At 38.5% G+C, this 16,903-nt stretch overlaps 1 protein-coding gene across 1 annotated transcript in view; it reads right to left on the bottom strand.

The window, feature by feature from the left end:
• The window catches only part of AKAP6 (A-kinase anchoring protein 6), a 251,165-nt gene that overhangs the window by 9,757 nt on the left and 224,505 nt on the right, over positions 1-16,903 (bottom strand). The window contains exon 12 of the mRNA XM_026051714.1: positions 12,360-12,575. Coding sequence (XP_025907499.1) covers positions 12,360-12,575 — 216 coding nt within the window. The remainder of the gene's footprint in view (positions 1-12,359; positions 12,576-16,903) is intronic.

Here is a 16,903-nt window from a genome sequence, read left to right as displayed (position 1 = left end):
AAATTAAATAGTGACATAATAAAATCACTGATGTTTTGTCACTCGATGGGCAGATCTTAAAATGAATTTTAAAATCACTGTAGTAAAACCACAGTGRTTTTATAAATATCTTTGTACTAATTCAGTAGTATTTTCAATTTATTGCAGGGTTAGTACACTTTTAATTGTGTACTATTACTTAGAACAAAACAGCTCTGCGGACACTGTGATTAGACTCGATAGACACAACAAGCAACTCCAACCTAAACCGGGCACATCAGGACATCTGGAATCACAGGGCTTTTAAATATTGTTTCAGTAGCAATGTATGTTTGTGAGAATCACCAAAGATTGAGAATCACCATAGAAACAGATAGATATAAGGTACAAAAGGATAGGACATAAGCCTTAGGGAGCTTGACCTTAGAGAAACCTGGAGAGAAAGTTTCCACACGCTGCCAGAGGAGAGAGGTTTGAATTTCTAAATAAAAATTCTTCTTTTATAGAGGAGAGGGAGAGTCTATTTTTTATTTATGAATAACATGAATGCATCAAGACTATCTGGATCTATCAGCAGTTTCTCCTCCTCATGAAGCACTCTAGGGACTATCAAGTTTAGCCTAATTGATCTCATCATAAGTGATAGTGTTATTCCTCTTTGAATTTTTGACAGAATTTCTTTGTATCTCAGTACAGACACTTCCTGATGTCACTGATTCCCCACCTATAAATTTGGGRTATTGACAAGTAAGTTAGAGGAGAATCAATGACCACGTGTTGTGAAGTTGGAGGCCAGCAGAAAGCTGCGCGTTTTAACTATTTTCACAGTGTCTGCCTACCTGTGGATTTCCAAGCACTAAGTTAAACACTACTGCTGTCAACATGGGCAGGGTGTTCTCTTGGCAGTGAAACAACATGACAGTGGTAAGCACCTTGAGGCTACACCAACACTACCACTGCTTGTCAGCACACAGCTTCTATCTAGGAATGGTTCCCTTYCAAAGGTTGCAAAATAGAAACCCCTGCCTTATCTCCAGGTGTAAGAGGACCCTAGGCAGAGCTTTTTCACTAAAATCATCTTAATTTTGAACTTGAAGTACAGGTTTTACATATGCTTTTTAGTCTGAACCACCCTGAGAAATGACTTAGTACAAGCATACCCTGCAGATATTCACTTAGCAGAATATGAAGTGGTGGACAAGGGTGTTGTTATGGTGAGAGATCTCTGCTTGCCTGTTTTAATTTAGCTGAATGTGGAGTTACAAAGAGGAACCCTTCAGCATTACAGGAGGGTAATTACRGAGAGTATTAAAATCCTGAGAGTATTAACTGATGTTGTTAATATGCCAATSTGGAGTATAGAGCTCAAAGGCTTTTATCTGACTCTGGAGTAACTCAGTTTTGCTCTGAATGTTTGTTATRGGCTTTTGAGAAATGCTTAGATGTTCTTAAACAGTTTATAGCATTCGTTTCCACATTGAAGCAATATCCCTCCCCCTTTAAAAATAATTTTTAAAAAAGCATTTTAACAGAAAGAAACTTCTTGCGCTGTTGAGTAGACCTACCAGATGAGCTGTGACTCCATAAAGTTTAGGAACTCATTTATTATGTTGCTAGATCAGATGCTGCAGTTATTCACAGAGAGCATCTCTAAAGCCCAGCTTTCATGAGGGCAGTGGGGAGGCCCACCCTTCCCGCCTTCCATGGAGAAGGTGAAGCTCAAGAAGATAATTAACCATGAAACAGTGAGGAGGCTTGCTGGGGAAGCACTAGTGTGAAAACAGTTACTCCTCACAAAAGAGGGGAAATTAGCTGGCTGRAAAAAAAAAAGGAAGTGTCAGCCGGGAAGACTGAAAGGACTGCCAGCAWAAGTAGATAGCTCTATGCATCATTAATGTAATTTTTTTAACACTTAAACTTCACTGCTTTCTAAATTTAAATGCATTTAAATGCTATGTGTTAGGGGAGATTAATATGCCATTTTAAAATAATTTCTCTTAAACTTTCCATTTTCACGTTTCACCAGTTTCAGTCACCCTTCCCACATATAAAAAAATCACCAGCCTCTTAGTATTGTAGCCTTGTTTACAAAGCCAGTGTAAACAGCGCTCTAAAAAGATTCAGTTTGCCCTTTGTATTTTACAAGCACATTATTTTACATTAATACAGATATTTTTATGAACAGAAAGTTTGTTTTGCTATTACTGTTTCACAGAGTAAAGACTGAGGATGTGCGTTTCCTTTCAGAACTTCCTTCTACTTGAACAGTGTTCCCTGGAGCAGCCGCGTTTTTGGCAGGAATTCAGTTATATGCAATGCCAAAAGAAGCAGAATAAACAAACACTGCTTAATGCAGCTGGCTAGGTAATTTACATATTGCTGCACACCAAACACGAAGACCTGAATATGGATTAGAGCTACAATCATGACACAAATGTCTTRCATGCAAAAAGAAAGAAAACTCAGATCATCATTGCTAATGACTTACATGCTATTATTTAATGTATACTATGTTACTTCTGGTATACAAATGTCCGCTTGTATTTAAATATTCAATTTATGTATTAAATATTCTGCTTTTGATTTTTTTTCAGGAAAATGCATTGTAAATGTTTTTAAAAACTTAAGTGGGTACACTTTTAGAAGTTTTCCTGTAGTGAAAACAGCATACTTGAATGGCCAGATTCCAATATTTGGAAACAGTGAAAGAAACAACAATGAAAACACCCTAGGCATTCCTCAAAATTAGTTTGCTGTGCATAAAAAATTGTCATAGGCAGGTCTCCAAACCTGCAAGCTCGTGTGCTTGCAAAAAACATCTGCTATTTTGGGCGAGTTCAACAGGGCAATCAGCTGTGTACCCTATCTCCTAGAGTAGTCTAAAATACAATATAGTAAAATACCTATTAATTGGTATGGAGGATGCCACCCGCTATGGCAGAAGCCAGCCTTTCAGAGTTGGAATTTAGTGCTCTTTAATTGACCTCTCCTCCATTAACTTGTCTAATCACACACTGAATCTCTTTGTACTTGTTACAAATGTTGTTCTCTCCACAACAACCTGAAGGAACAAGTTCCACAATTTAATTATGCACTGCATGAAAACGGAATTCCCTTCTGATTGTTTTAAATCTCCTGCCTCGCCTCATCATTTCATTGGGTACCTTTCGCTGCTTCTATGAAGGGTGAATTTTTGTACCTGTTAATTTTTTTTTTTTTTTTAAATACTGTCTATCTCAATTCTTGCAGCTGGTGCAGCCCCCAGAACATCCCAGTATATGGGACATTGAAACTCTGATTATACGTATACTTATTGAAGATCCTACCAAACATTTCCATAATGGTTGGAGTTTTGGGGTCCTGCCATCCAAGAATGAAGACCCTTATAGGGTAAGATTAATTGCTGTACAACCTGCTAGAAAATAAGACTTACTCTCTTCTTTCTAAAAATTGTTTTGCTTTAGGACTCTTGAGACAACATATCAGGAAATTGGCTTTAATCATACTCAGATATGGCTCCTTGCAGAACTCGGACTATGAGAGCTGCAGTGCAACAAGTCATTAAATGCATTCAGTAATCACTGCTTTGTGACTCTTTCAACTCTCATTTTTTCAACATTGCTGGCCGGAGGAACGATGTTATGACTAGTGCATGTTAGGTATCTGAGCAAAATACCAGCTTCATCCTGTAAGCTGAACACAATGCACTGCTGCTATCTGCTGAGCACTTTGGAGCAGCTGGCCCTACAGTTAGGCTCATAAATGGGAACCAAGTTCTCTTGAAAGATGTCCTCTGCCTTTGAAAATAAAAACCTGGTCTTATTTTCTCTTTCATTTTTTATTGAGTTATTTTTGACATTTACCAAGTGACTGACGGTACTTTCAGTATCTGCACGAATTGCCAATGTCAGATATTCCATTTGCTACTAAAACTACTCATTCCTGATTATTCACTGGAAGATTTTGCACATATAACAGTTCTAATGCACAGGCTTCTGGAGCAGGGAATGTATTGTTAGCAAAGCTGTGGAAAGAGCTTCACCCACGCTGCTTCAGCCAGTCTTTAATTTGAACAGACTGACAGCTATTTGGTGAAATCTATGCCACTATCCAGACCKAAATCTGCTGCTGTGATGTTGACTTTTCCCATCGCAAACTATAAAACACACATTTCTAAATTTTATGTTACTGAATACTGTTGTCCTAAGACTGGAATATTTATAGCTATTTGATGAAAAATTATTTTAAAAATACTGTGACTGGTTCATTTGCTAAAACACTAGTAATCTGAAAACACACAGAAGTTAAGGAGGTTAGAGATACCATCAGTGAGGGCCAAATACCACTACCCCGACTGACGTGATGCAGCATTTCCATGGCCATATGCCAAACTACAGAGCCATGTGAAAAACTGGCACTTTTGATGGACTTACAGTTTAAATCTTTGAGGGTCTGTAAACACCAATCATGGAATTCCCTCACCCAACTGCAAAAATGCCCCTAAACTTAAACACAGATTAGTCAACACTAGCTGAGAAAGAGGACAAGTGTGTTCCGTGGATGGGAGGACACAGAAGCTCTATATACACTGAAAAGGAAAGGCTCACAGCTTCTCCTGGCTAATGTAGCACCACTGCCCGGCCTGAAGGTCCCTGAGATATTTCAATTTGAACTGCTTAAGCAACTTTAATATACTGAATCTTTATGTATACAGATTTAAATCTCCCTATGAATCTACATATTGAACAAATTAAGGCTGCATTAGCCTGAAAAGGAACACAGAAGAAATCCAAAGAAGTAATCCCTTAAAAAAACGATTACTTTTTTACTATAGGTTACTATAAGTGACTGGCTGAATAAGCTATAGAAATGTTCTTGGAGGTTTCGGTGTACTGAGATCCACAAATTCATTTGTAATCAATGCCATCCTCATTAKCAGGAAATGTTGCCATAATTGGGAATTTCAATATAGAAAAAATGATTGAAAAAAAATTAAAAATGCTGAATTGCTCTTTCAGCTGTAGATAGTTTGCTTTATGGAGCAAGGACAAGCTGCACTGCAAGAGGGTCCATGATGAATCTGTGCTAAGCAGGAAGACCTTTTCAGAGCTTTTTCAATAACAGAAAAGAACAAAGTAGGAGAAAAAAGGACCACATTTTAAAAATCTTATTCAAATGTAACTCCTAGTCTAACAGTCTTTCTACTGATCTACAAAGAAGACTGCAGACACACACACATGCACAAGCATCTAGGTAAAAAGTGCCAAGCACAACATTTGCTCTTAAGCTTAACTGTTCCGCCTGTTACAAGGTTGACTTGGACCTGGGACTGTATATGGAAAGTCTAGGAGTATGGACTTTCCATCCTCTCCAAGGGGATTGCTCAGGCCTGCTATGGTTCAATAGGGATTATCAAATACTGCTGCCTCAATCTCTGGACTCTGAATTAATCATTAGCCCCTTGCCTAATCCAACTTGGTTCGTTAGTTGTAACTGAAAGATTTGTTACCTCTGGGGATGGAAAGGAGATTGCTAACAAATTACTTACATACACTATGTTTCCCGTCTRTTCACTCCAAAACACTACTGCTGCACATGACCACTCAGGATGTTTCCTCAGGAATTTAAGATCTGGACCCTGCATACTGTCACTTCTCTGAGAATATCACCAGAAATACAGCATTTATGGCAAGAATATGGGGAATATCACCTATCTGCCACTAATGTTCAAGCAAAAAAATAAGCATTCATTATTTAAATAGCCCTCTCTCTTATCCTACAGACAATTTTTCCAGGTCTGAAATCAAGCACCCAAGGCCATTTAGAAGCTGGAAAAGACGTGTCACCCATTAGGATGGTTCAGTCTGGTGCTTCTCTTCACCTTCAGCTGAGCCTTGTATTTTTTATCTCAGAAGATTTCCTAGCCTAGTTTCTTGGCCAGGTCTTTTTCAAGAGTATACACGGAGCTCAGCGAAAGCGATATACATCCCAGGCTCTACAGTTGTATATCCACCCGCTTAAAGGAAAATGTATTTTAAGTAAGCACCGAAGCCAGCAGTTTTCAGTGTTGTAATAGAAGGGCTAGAACAAGATGCCTGTGACAGAAATGAATACGTGCAATCACGATTGCCCTGTTGTACATTGCACCAGAGTGAGGCCTGATACCTAAAGTGACTTGTGACAGACACTGAAAAAAACAGTTTGTAGTRGATTAAACATAAGTCATTAAATAATTACTTGCGAGGGCTGGCTCATGTAAGAGGTGTTCATCACTTGGCAACACCTTGCACGCTCTCATCAGCCAATTAACTTAATCTTTTATCAGCACTTTGTTGTATCAGGCACTTTTGCTGAACTTCTAAATTCTTATGCAAGATTATTAGCCAGCTCCAATCTGACAAAATAATGGCCTGTGATAAAATTAGAATGATTCAAAACTTAGCTTTTGTTTAGTGGAGCTATCAAAATTGCTGAATAATAATGAAGATATTTGCCAGATTTGTAGGTGTTCTTTTTTGTTTGTTTGCTTTGATTTTGTTTTTAAGCCYAGATCATGTACCAGTCCATGACTTGAAAAAATATTGCACCATGAATTAAGCACATACAAGTGAGGGGAGACATCAGTTGCACCATTCCCGACATTATTAAAACCAGTTCCCTTTWCCAGAAGGCATCAGAAAAGCAGATGAATAGAGAACAGGGATAAAGATAGCACAGCGGAAGCAATATAGCATTTTAAAACAACATGTTTTTCAAAGTGCATTATAAAGAAAGAAATCAAGAGGAWGCTGGGAAAAATCGTAAGCAGTGCTTTAAGTGGCCTCTTTCCTTTCTAAGGAACAAGTACCAAGAAACAAGCCCGTAGTAAAGAGAGAGGAGCTTTTTCTTTTTTCTTTTTCTTTTTCTTTTTCTTTTTCTTTTTCTTTTTCTTTTTCTTTTTCTTTTTCTTTTTCTTTTTCTTTTTCTTTTTCTTTTTCTTTTTNTTTTCTTTTTCTTTTTCTTTTTCTTTTTCTTTTTCTTTTTCTTTTTCTTTTTCTTTTTCTTTTTCTTTTTCTTTTTCTTTTTCTTTTTCTTTTTCCTTTTTTTAAGTGAGCTGTCTCACCATTGCAGATTTTCTCAAGTCCTTACAACTCTAATTAAAATGCGGTAATTGGTTATGTTACCTCAATTACCATGATGCATGGACATTGATGCAAAGCGACACCAATTGAATCCCTTGGGTGTTATACCCCAAGGCCATCCCATTTATTGTGGCCTTATTATTTTCAATTATGGGGCTGGATGTACTGCGTACTTTCAAGYCAACACACATGCTTTTTTTTGCTGGACATACAGTGTAGTGTGCACATATGATGACTCAGAAGAAAAAGAAAAATGAGAAAAAAAATGCATGAAGCATAGGAGTGAACTTAAATGAGCATGAATATTGCATGAATATTCCAGACATTTTCAGGACCATGTGAGAATTACAGCACCTTATCTCAAATTATCTTAGCCCAAAATATCAATTTTAAAAGCATGATTAACACTGTCTTTTCAATAATCACCTCTCTGTTAAACAAGAAAAGAGATTGTCTTCTCCATAAAACAGATCACCTCTCTCATTCAAGGCAACCTGGAGAACAAGCAGGTTATCCAGCTAGCAGTGAGGTAGCAATATGGAATTGCAATTTCAGAGATAAAATCCAATAGAACACACTGTTTTGGCACCCTGTCACCACAGCAATACAATAGCTTTATGTTCTCCAGTATTGATCGCACAGTCTTCGTGACAACAGCGTGAGGTGGTAGAGGATTCCCCACACAGAGAAGTGCTCAGTCCCACACCCTGTGCACAGAGCTATCTGACATGGACAGCACAACCCMAAACTGTCAACATCTGTGGCTGCTGGAATAATCCCCTAAGGCTAAGAGCATAAATTAGATTTGGTATATCATTGGCTAAGCATAAGATAAAACAAACCCATAAAACAAAGCATATATTTCCAATCTGAGCTAGCTGTGGTAAACCTGTGGACACAACCATGATCAGGTCTGTCCAAAATCCTCCTTTAGATATCCAGAGCAGTCTAGATCCTCTAAAGAAAAATGCCTCAGGATTCTTCTCCAGCTGCTGAGCAGGAATTTCAGGCTGCAGTTTAGGATTTAGCTAACCAAAGGTTTCTGCTGTTGCCAGGCAAAGTCCTTTTTCTTTTAAGATGATTGCCAATAGGATCTAATTAGCCAAACTGTAAGGCATCTGTGTAATTCTGAAGATAAAATTTAGTAGGCAGATAACACTATATCAGTCAACTTTGGAATGATAAATTAGGGGTAAAGGATTTACCAAAAAACACCAGCACTAGCACCAACAAGAACAGATGGGACTGATGAAAACTTCTTTTGCTAGAAGAGATTAAAACACCTTCCAATAAGGGACAAGCGTCCCACACTTTAAAAAATACAATCTTTTTTATTTTTATTTAACATGTGGGAATATCACATTCTTTACAGCTAGATTGACCAACTGAATCTAACCACATTTCCTTTCCTTTCCTACATCCTTTTGGGGTGATTCTTGAGAATTTGAGCTTCTAGACATAACTTCTAGTTCATAAGGACAGCAGCTTCTGCCAGGTGTTTGTAATACTCATTAATGTCTTGTTATTTGTAAATTAATGGTGCCTGCTATTTCGAAGGTTGAAAAAAATACTATCGAAAAACATCAAAAAAAAAAAAAAAAAAAAAAAGGCAGACTGAAAGAAATGTAAAAGCTGTCTGCAGTCAGTTCTAGCACAACTTTGTGACGCAGTTAGACTTCCAAACAAATGACTGGATTTAACAACTGAGAGAAGCTGGACAAAGCAACATCCCCGAGCACGAACTCAGAAGAGAGAAGGTGCAAGTGACTCTTGCACTTCTCTAAGGCAATGTAACTATTTGGGCTATCTTATTTGCTGTCAGCAAGCGAGATGCCATGATTGAGTCAGATGCCATCATGGTATAAAAACATCTAATTTGTTTTCATAAGTTACAGTATTTTGTGGGCAACCACACATAAAGACTTGTTACCAAGGGATATGGCTCATGTGCCAAGACTGGCACACCATCAAATGTAGGGAGATAGGGAAGCACAAGAAGCAATCCTGGTACCTACCCAAGAAATGACTACACAGGAACTGAGTGAAAAGGCAGGCTCAAACATGCCAGGCTCAGCTCAGGCCAGGGAAGACAAAGAAACCTGAATTCTGTTCGGGCTGGGGCATCTTTTGGATKCTGAGGATACAAACAATTTTATTACATGAGAAACTTGTGGACACTGACATACTCCAAAGAACCAAGTTGTTATAAAAGAAGCATAAAATGAGAGGTCCCGAAATGAAGCAGCCCATGATGAAAATTAAATGAGCATCATCATAGCCCTTAATGGCTGCCATTTCTCAGCAGAGAGGACGGTACCCTGCCCCTGCCCTGGGAAAAAGCAACTCGATCCAGCAAATAACTTCAGGCTCCCTYGGGCAAAGCAGGAATGAAGCAGCAGGCCGCTGTGAAGCTCCACAGCGCCCTGACACCGGGCAACGTGCAGCACTCGCACCCTCGCAGCACTTGCACCCTCGAACATCGAGCTGCCCCGCGATGCAGCCCCAAACCGCAACGCGAGGCTCCCTTCACCCCAGCGGCAAGGGCTGCGAGGAGCCCTAACTAGCACAGAAGTTTGTTTAGAGCCACCAAAGCTACAAGAGCAAACCGCTCCTGCAGTGTCCCAATGTYCCAAGTCGGTCCCCTAGCAACCAAAATTCAGGATTCTGAGAAAGACGGACTTTTGCCACAGGCTGTGGCATAGGACCACACACACCTGCTCTTGCAGCTCCAAAACTCAACTCTTTTTTCTTCCGTAAGTCACCTCAGTAAAACACTTATGCTCTATAGTATTAACCGACAGTTTACTACTGATCTAATACATTAGCAATATGAATTAAAAAACACAAAAGGCAGAAATAGTACAAAAACATAACAAACATTTCTCAAGACAGTTAAAAGAGTTTACTATTTTCTTTACTTAAGAATCTTTTCTGCTCCTTATTCTTACATTTCTCTTCCAACCTATTCACTTGCCAGTCTATTTCACTGCTGACTTCCCTTGCTTCTGTTCCCATTTGAATCTCTCCCAGATTCATTGCCCAGAACTAAGGAATTCTGTCTCTCTGCCATTGGTGGGATGGCATTTGTCCTTCTTTTATTTCCTCACTTTCGTCTCATTTAAATGTGAATATATTGCTTAAGCACCAGTTTCTCTTCAGCTTCATTTTGGATCCTAATTCAGTTTCTTCCTTTCATTCTATTGAAATTTCTGTTTTTATCATAACCTTACTCTTACCACTTTCTGTTTTATTTTTGACACTGCTCGATTATGTTCTCAATAAATTCCTGCCTTGGATTTCTCTGCTCTCTAGATCTGTCTTTGAACTTCTCTAACTTCCCTTTCTTCACCTCCTGCTCTTTACAGGACTTACCAACAAGCCTTTTTCCTTACTTATTTTCTTATTTTAGATATACGTTTAGATACYTGCAGTTCCAATTTATGAACTGAAGGCATCTATGCATTAACCTCTCCTATCCAACTCCTTTCTCATGTCCATAAACTAAGTGCAGTCAGGTTGGAACTCTTGGACTTTCCTCTCCTAAACCTCCTCTTCCCTTGGGTAATGTCGGTATCACTGAGCTCTTACTGAGCTCTTACTCAGTCTCTTTTACTAGCCCCTTGAGAAGAATCTTCCTTCTTAGCGTCACTCAGATTTCACTCTTTTCCTCTGGTCATACAGTGCAAGCTCTAGGTTGATCTCCTCTGGTTGTTTCCAAAAACTTCCTCCAATGTGGCCTCTTCAGGGGATAATCCTCTCTCCTATAGACATGTATAAAGAAAAGCTGAGAAGAAATCTTTGCTTTTCTCTCACACGTGGCTTTCACAGTCTCTTATGCTCCTTCCAACCAGCTCAAAATTTCAAGGACTTAGCAAACTCTCCCCTAATATCTCTTGTTCTTGCTTTTCCAGTTGCTTCCAAGCAATGCCTTGCTCGCATGTTGCCTCAGAAACAGCCCCTTTTGACGTAGTGTGACAGACTACCCAGACCCTGTTTTTTTTCTCAAGTTCCATTTCTGTCTAAATGCCCAAAGCGAACCAACTAACCAAACAGGCAGAGGAGCACTCCTGTTTTCTAACATTTCTTAAAGGTAGACAGACAATGGATCATTATTACCTCCAAACACTTCACTTCTGCAGCATCCTCCTCATTAACTCACTATCTCTGGGCCCGTTCAGAGTGTTAGCTCTTTCAGGCAGGGAACGCCAGGGCTTCTGAATAGTGTCTTGTAATCTTAATGCTACGCACTAATCTAAACAAACAACTCCAGGAGAAATACAGCTCCTATTATTTTTTTAAAGGAACTTTACCAAAAGAAATAAAAAGCAATATTTCACCATTAGTTACATGCTTGTTGGGAAGCGGGTAGGTCAAGCACTTTTTTCTTTTCTTTGCAAGATATAAACCTAAAAACCTAAAAATTAGGTAGGCTAAATCTATGTCACTTGTTCCCGTATCTCATCAAGGCTCTGCAGTATATGCATTACACAGGGCTATTGCTGCTGCCAAYGTAGCTGCAGTATACACACTTCAGCATTATGATAGTGGTACAAACCATGCTGAGCCAATTCATCCATTACAGTCAATGGTGTTACAGTAGGGATTATTTTGTCCCCCCTATGGTTTATTGTTTAAATGTAGATACTGCATTGTATTATGGTTTTATGCCGAGGAAACCTGTCTAATTTATGCCATTTAATGGATGGTTTAAGCAGAACACTATTTTGCCTCTTAGGAATCTTCTCCTTGAGATAAAAGCAAATTAATGCATTTTTTTTATGTTCGAAAAACACACAACTGTATATTTGTCACATACCCATGACATTTTATGTGAAATACATATCTACTGCTGGGATGGTAATTAAAAGCAGTCTTAGTTACAGAGTAAAAATTTCTACTGAAATATATTTACAATTGACGAAAGATGACTCTGGGCCCAATTCTGTTAGGGAATGAGCAACTTGGCTTATACTCATCTCAACAGGAAAAGACTGTTCTCATTACAGGATCAGATACTATGAGTCTAAAACTCCAGCAACAGGACATGCATACTGCGAGTTTATCTTCTCAATCAGCTGTGTCCATAGAATGCTTTGCTTTGTAAAATATACAGCTTTATTTGTTGTTAGAAAAGTCTACAGATGGCATCTTCACTCAGAAAATATGCAGAAATGAATTTATTTGCCTAGCACTGACAAAATGTTTCCCATGCAGAAAGTGAAATGATGTTAGATTTTTTTTAAAGCAAGCATCACTTACCGAGTCTTTTTCCAGTCTCTTCTGGAGCCTTGTCTGCCACTGGACAGCTTGCATGACGATGGCTTCCCACCTCCTCTCAAGATTCACAATGATCAACTGCATGGACTGGTGATCTGCGTTCAGGTTGCAGGTCTCCTGGTCGTCCAGGAGGTGCTGGCACAGCCGCAGCACAGAGGCCACCCCGCGACGTCTCTGCTTGATCTCACAGCAAAGGGACTGCAGGACAGAGCAGGGCACAGACATCAGCGTGCAACACTTGGCAAGTGAAAACATTATATATTATTTGATATTTAGTGGTGCCTAATCTCTATCTTGTAAAGGGTTTTTTTTCAGCTCTTCCATTAATTCCCATGCTTCGTGACAAAGTGTAGTGTTTTATTTTCAGATAACCACAATCTTAATAGCACAGAAAGAGCAAAGCTACTTCCAGTCTTCTTCAAACAAATGCCAGACATAACAAACTGTCTCAATAATGTTGAAAGCTTTATGGTGTAGACTGGTTTGTTCTTCCCTTTCTCATTCAAAAGTGACACATCTGAAATGAGTTACCCTGACATAATCAACTACAGAAATTGTTTAGAGGGAAAAARAAAAGCAAAAAATATTCAAAAGATCAGAATATATATATACTTATAGAAGAATCAATAGTATTTATGTTTCATATGGACCTTGCCTGAGGAGAAAACCTTAAGGAGGAAGAGTAGAGAGGCTGGTACAAAATTCTTCATAGATGCTTTTAGTTATCAGATTATACTTTCAGGACAGTTCTGTATCTCAGTAAATGTAGGAATACTATGATAACAGCATCCTTCTTAAAGATGTGTGATTCCTTGTATTTATTTCATCCCGCAGGTTCCACGACCTGACACACGCTGCTGGAGAAAATTGCTAGGTCCTAACATTGCTGACCTGCTCTTTATACTCCAGAAACCTAAATAGCTGTGCTGAGCATCTCACTGAATAGCAGTGAGATTCTGCACAAATAATGTCTTCYCCATGACAGGAGTATAGAGAGATCCACCACCCTGAAACACTTAATGTGATCTATTGCTTTATCTACAAACACAATCTCACACTAGTGCAATTTTACACCAAATCTATGTTTTTATTAACTTACAATATCTTTTTTTTTACAATAATATCTATAAAGTTGAGTTACCCAAAGTGCAAACACTCATTAGGATCACTGCTTCAGCCCAGCTTAAGAGACATGAAACTTTGGAGCTCTGCAGGGTTCAAATGTGCAGCTACTATGACAGGCCTGTGCTACTCCTAACTTTAACCAGGGCCGTGCTCCACACATGGGAGCTTTCCAGATAATTTAACTATAACTTGCCAACATCTGTTTCCCTCTGTGGGATGCCACAGATGAAAGTGCATGACCCTGTGAGAAAATCTCAACGATCGTCTTTTTTTTTGAGACAGGGTACTTACCTTTTAACTTCCAGTTAATYTTATAAGCAACACCCCCCCTCCCCCCCAAAAAAACCCCAAACCCCACCATCTCTCTCAAAACTCAAATCTATTCACATGACATGCCCTCCTAAATTTTGTTAGCAAAAGAATAACATTATATAAACAGAGACTTCTAGATTTTTACATTTTAGTTTTGTATATCAGTATCTACTTCGTCAATAACCCTAAGCTAAAAGTCTAAAGGAAAACAGTGAAAAGTGCATCTAAAAATACATATCTCTTCCTTGCCTACGGATAGTGTGCAAGTGATTTTTTTATTCAAAGTCTTCAAGAGAAATGACAATTAAACCCACAAACGTTGCTGAATTACTAATCTACTTTCACTGGCACAATTGGACCATTCTAACAGTTAACAGATTGCTTATTAATCAACAAGGGTAAACAAGACAATGCAATCTCATTTAGAGCAGAAGTTTTAATGCCTGAAAGTATTTGTGTTCAAAATGTTAATCCCGATAAGACTTCATTAGAAGGCGTCTTAAAATGATTAAGTGCATTTCATTGTAAAGTACACTGAGTAGTATATCAGCAGGTGGACATTTCATACAGATGTTCCACTTATTGATATAATGCATTCTATAGCTATTCAAATTACCCTAACTCTGTAATAGCTGGAATTCTATTATTTCTATAATGAGAGAACCCTGTACCTTTAATATTTCTGAATTTTAAATAAGGTGAATGACAAATTCCCAAACCAGTATTTATGGCAAAATATGACCAGGAATTTTATTATTCAATTTATACCAGAGCTGCATTTTCACTTATGTTTCCTGAACTTGCCCTTATTTATTTTCCAAGGGTTCATTACTAGCTTCCTACATAGTTCTTGATGTAAGCACCATGTCTGACACATTTCCTTTYTGATGCTGTTCTTTAGCCTAACATCACATCAGGAAAAAAAAATCTACCTAAGGATAAAGCCAGGATTCTAATTTAACACTGCACAACAGCAAAGCAATTCAGTTTTATGAAAGCCATGATAAGGTACATACTGATGTCAATTAAATCTATGTAGATCTGTATTAACTTCACAGAAGTCAACAGAGCTCAAAATTTGGTCCCATAACATTAACTTATCTTCTTACGTTGATCTGTCTGATTATGTCATCCCTTATAAATATTGGTCATTTTTGACACAATACCATAAAATATGTTGAGATAAGGAGTATTTCATTCATAAGCCACTGTATGTGAGTTTAAGTGATGCCTTTACATTGTATTACCCGAAAGCAGAGCTACGGAATCCAAGTCATCTCTAATTTACATCAATTTTACACCAGCATAATAACACTAGCTTTACTGAAGCTATTCCTGATTTACATGGCCATGACAGTACAATTAGGCCTATGGCACTTTTGTTTCAATTTTATTACGTGATATTATGGTTAATATTAAACAGGAGGGGAATGAAGTGCTTGTATCTAACCGTGTATTGAAAGGGTTGACTATAGCAATACTTTAAAAGCCAGAGAATTTAATCATGTAAAGATGTCTTTAAATCCTGTGTAATAACACAGGCAATAGTGAATCTAAGCGGTACTATGGTCTGTTATACAGTGTCCTAAAGGGACATAATAATTGCTTGAATCCTATGACATGACATCTCATAAAGTTGCATATCCATCCATGTTCTGCAGCTGTTAAAATGGCCTGCTTATATAAAAACCTGTCAGTGTGGCAATTGCACCCGAGAAGAGTGCTGGCAGACCCACCACAGTTATCTCTGCAAGGTATGTTCTACATTGTGAACTAACAGCTATAACTCATGGTTAATTAAAAACAAAAGAGGAAAAGAAAGGAGGAAAGACATGGTTTTTCCTGATAGAGTGTACACTTGATGAATATCACTGCTGAGCTCTGGACCTGATACTCTACAGTTGCTATAATAACCTYAACCGCAACTTAACTGATAACTTAACTGGTAACTTAACCAATCAGGAAATCAGGAGCTAGTCTAAGAGCAGACTAAGTAGCCTCACTTAGACTCTTGTGTGTAAAAGTCTTGCTGAAGTAAAAATCAGACACATCTGATTGTGGCTTCTCATAATATCGTGTGTCAGCTGAGCTCCAGTTGCTCCTCATACAGACCTTTGCAAATGTGGGAGAAACCCATTCACTTAAATCGCTTGCATTGAGACTTAAATTAACTTGTTTGATTTCGTTTGCTGCAGGCTAAGAGCACAGAGAGCAGCTGCCATGTATGAACTTGACCTTGCATCCGAATCCTTTGCTTTCTAACAGATACCCTGATACCACTGAGGTGTTATTCATTATAATGTTATTACAAGTCATGTTTTCCCACCCRGTGGATTCCTGTCCGTGCTGTCAGAATCTTGGGGAGATTTTTCTTCCCTCTGCCCACTCCTATTTTCAGTGCTTTGAAGCTATCACTTGCCTAGCTTAAAAAGGCTAGCTGCAACTACTTTCACAGCTTGTTAATATCATGCCTTAAATCATCTGGAAAAGCTCCTGCTGAGTGGAATGACATCAAACACCCTTTCCAAGCCATGGGCTAATGGCACTATCTATGGGGCTGGAAGTAGCCATGATGWGAACAGAAGGTGTTCTGCACAGCTGCGTGACTCCTAAGCAAATGACATGACCAGAAACATGTGTGCAGCTTCAGGCAGTTACTTGAAGGTTCTTGTGGAGGCATTCAAAMTTAATCCTTTAATATTACTAAGATTCTTGGTGAATTCAATGGACTACTTGCACTTAGTATTGGTACTTTAGGTTAGCTTAAATACACMTAATACACATGTAACTACCATACARAATGTTTAAATACCATTTCTGTAGCACCATTCATAGCTTATAGTTGTGRAATTCATTTGTATGAAACCTAAGTTGTTTCAACCACTTCCGTGGTTCAACCACTTTCTTACTCTGAATTTACAATCAGGAATACTAAAGATCCTTGTAGAGGTATCCAGAGCTTGGAAAAGGGGTTGCAAGATGACAAATGTTAATTTACACAGAYGGATGTTCTTTGTGCTTACAAGCTGAGAAGAAGTACCAAATGCTATTTCTAGGTTTGCATTGTGTTTCTGTCTATGGGCAATGCT

This window comes from Nothoprocta perdicaria, unplaced genomic scaffold (genome assembly GCF_003342845.1).
Source record: "Nothoprocta perdicaria isolate Ctin4 unplaced genomic scaffold, notPer1 scaffold_8, whole genome shotgun sequence".
Classification (NCBI taxonomy): domain Eukaryota; kingdom Metazoa; phylum Chordata; class Aves; order Tinamiformes; family Tinamidae; genus Nothoprocta; species Nothoprocta perdicaria.
Note: the sequence above shows the minus strand (reverse complement) of the source record. Positions and strands in the feature narration are given on the sequence as shown.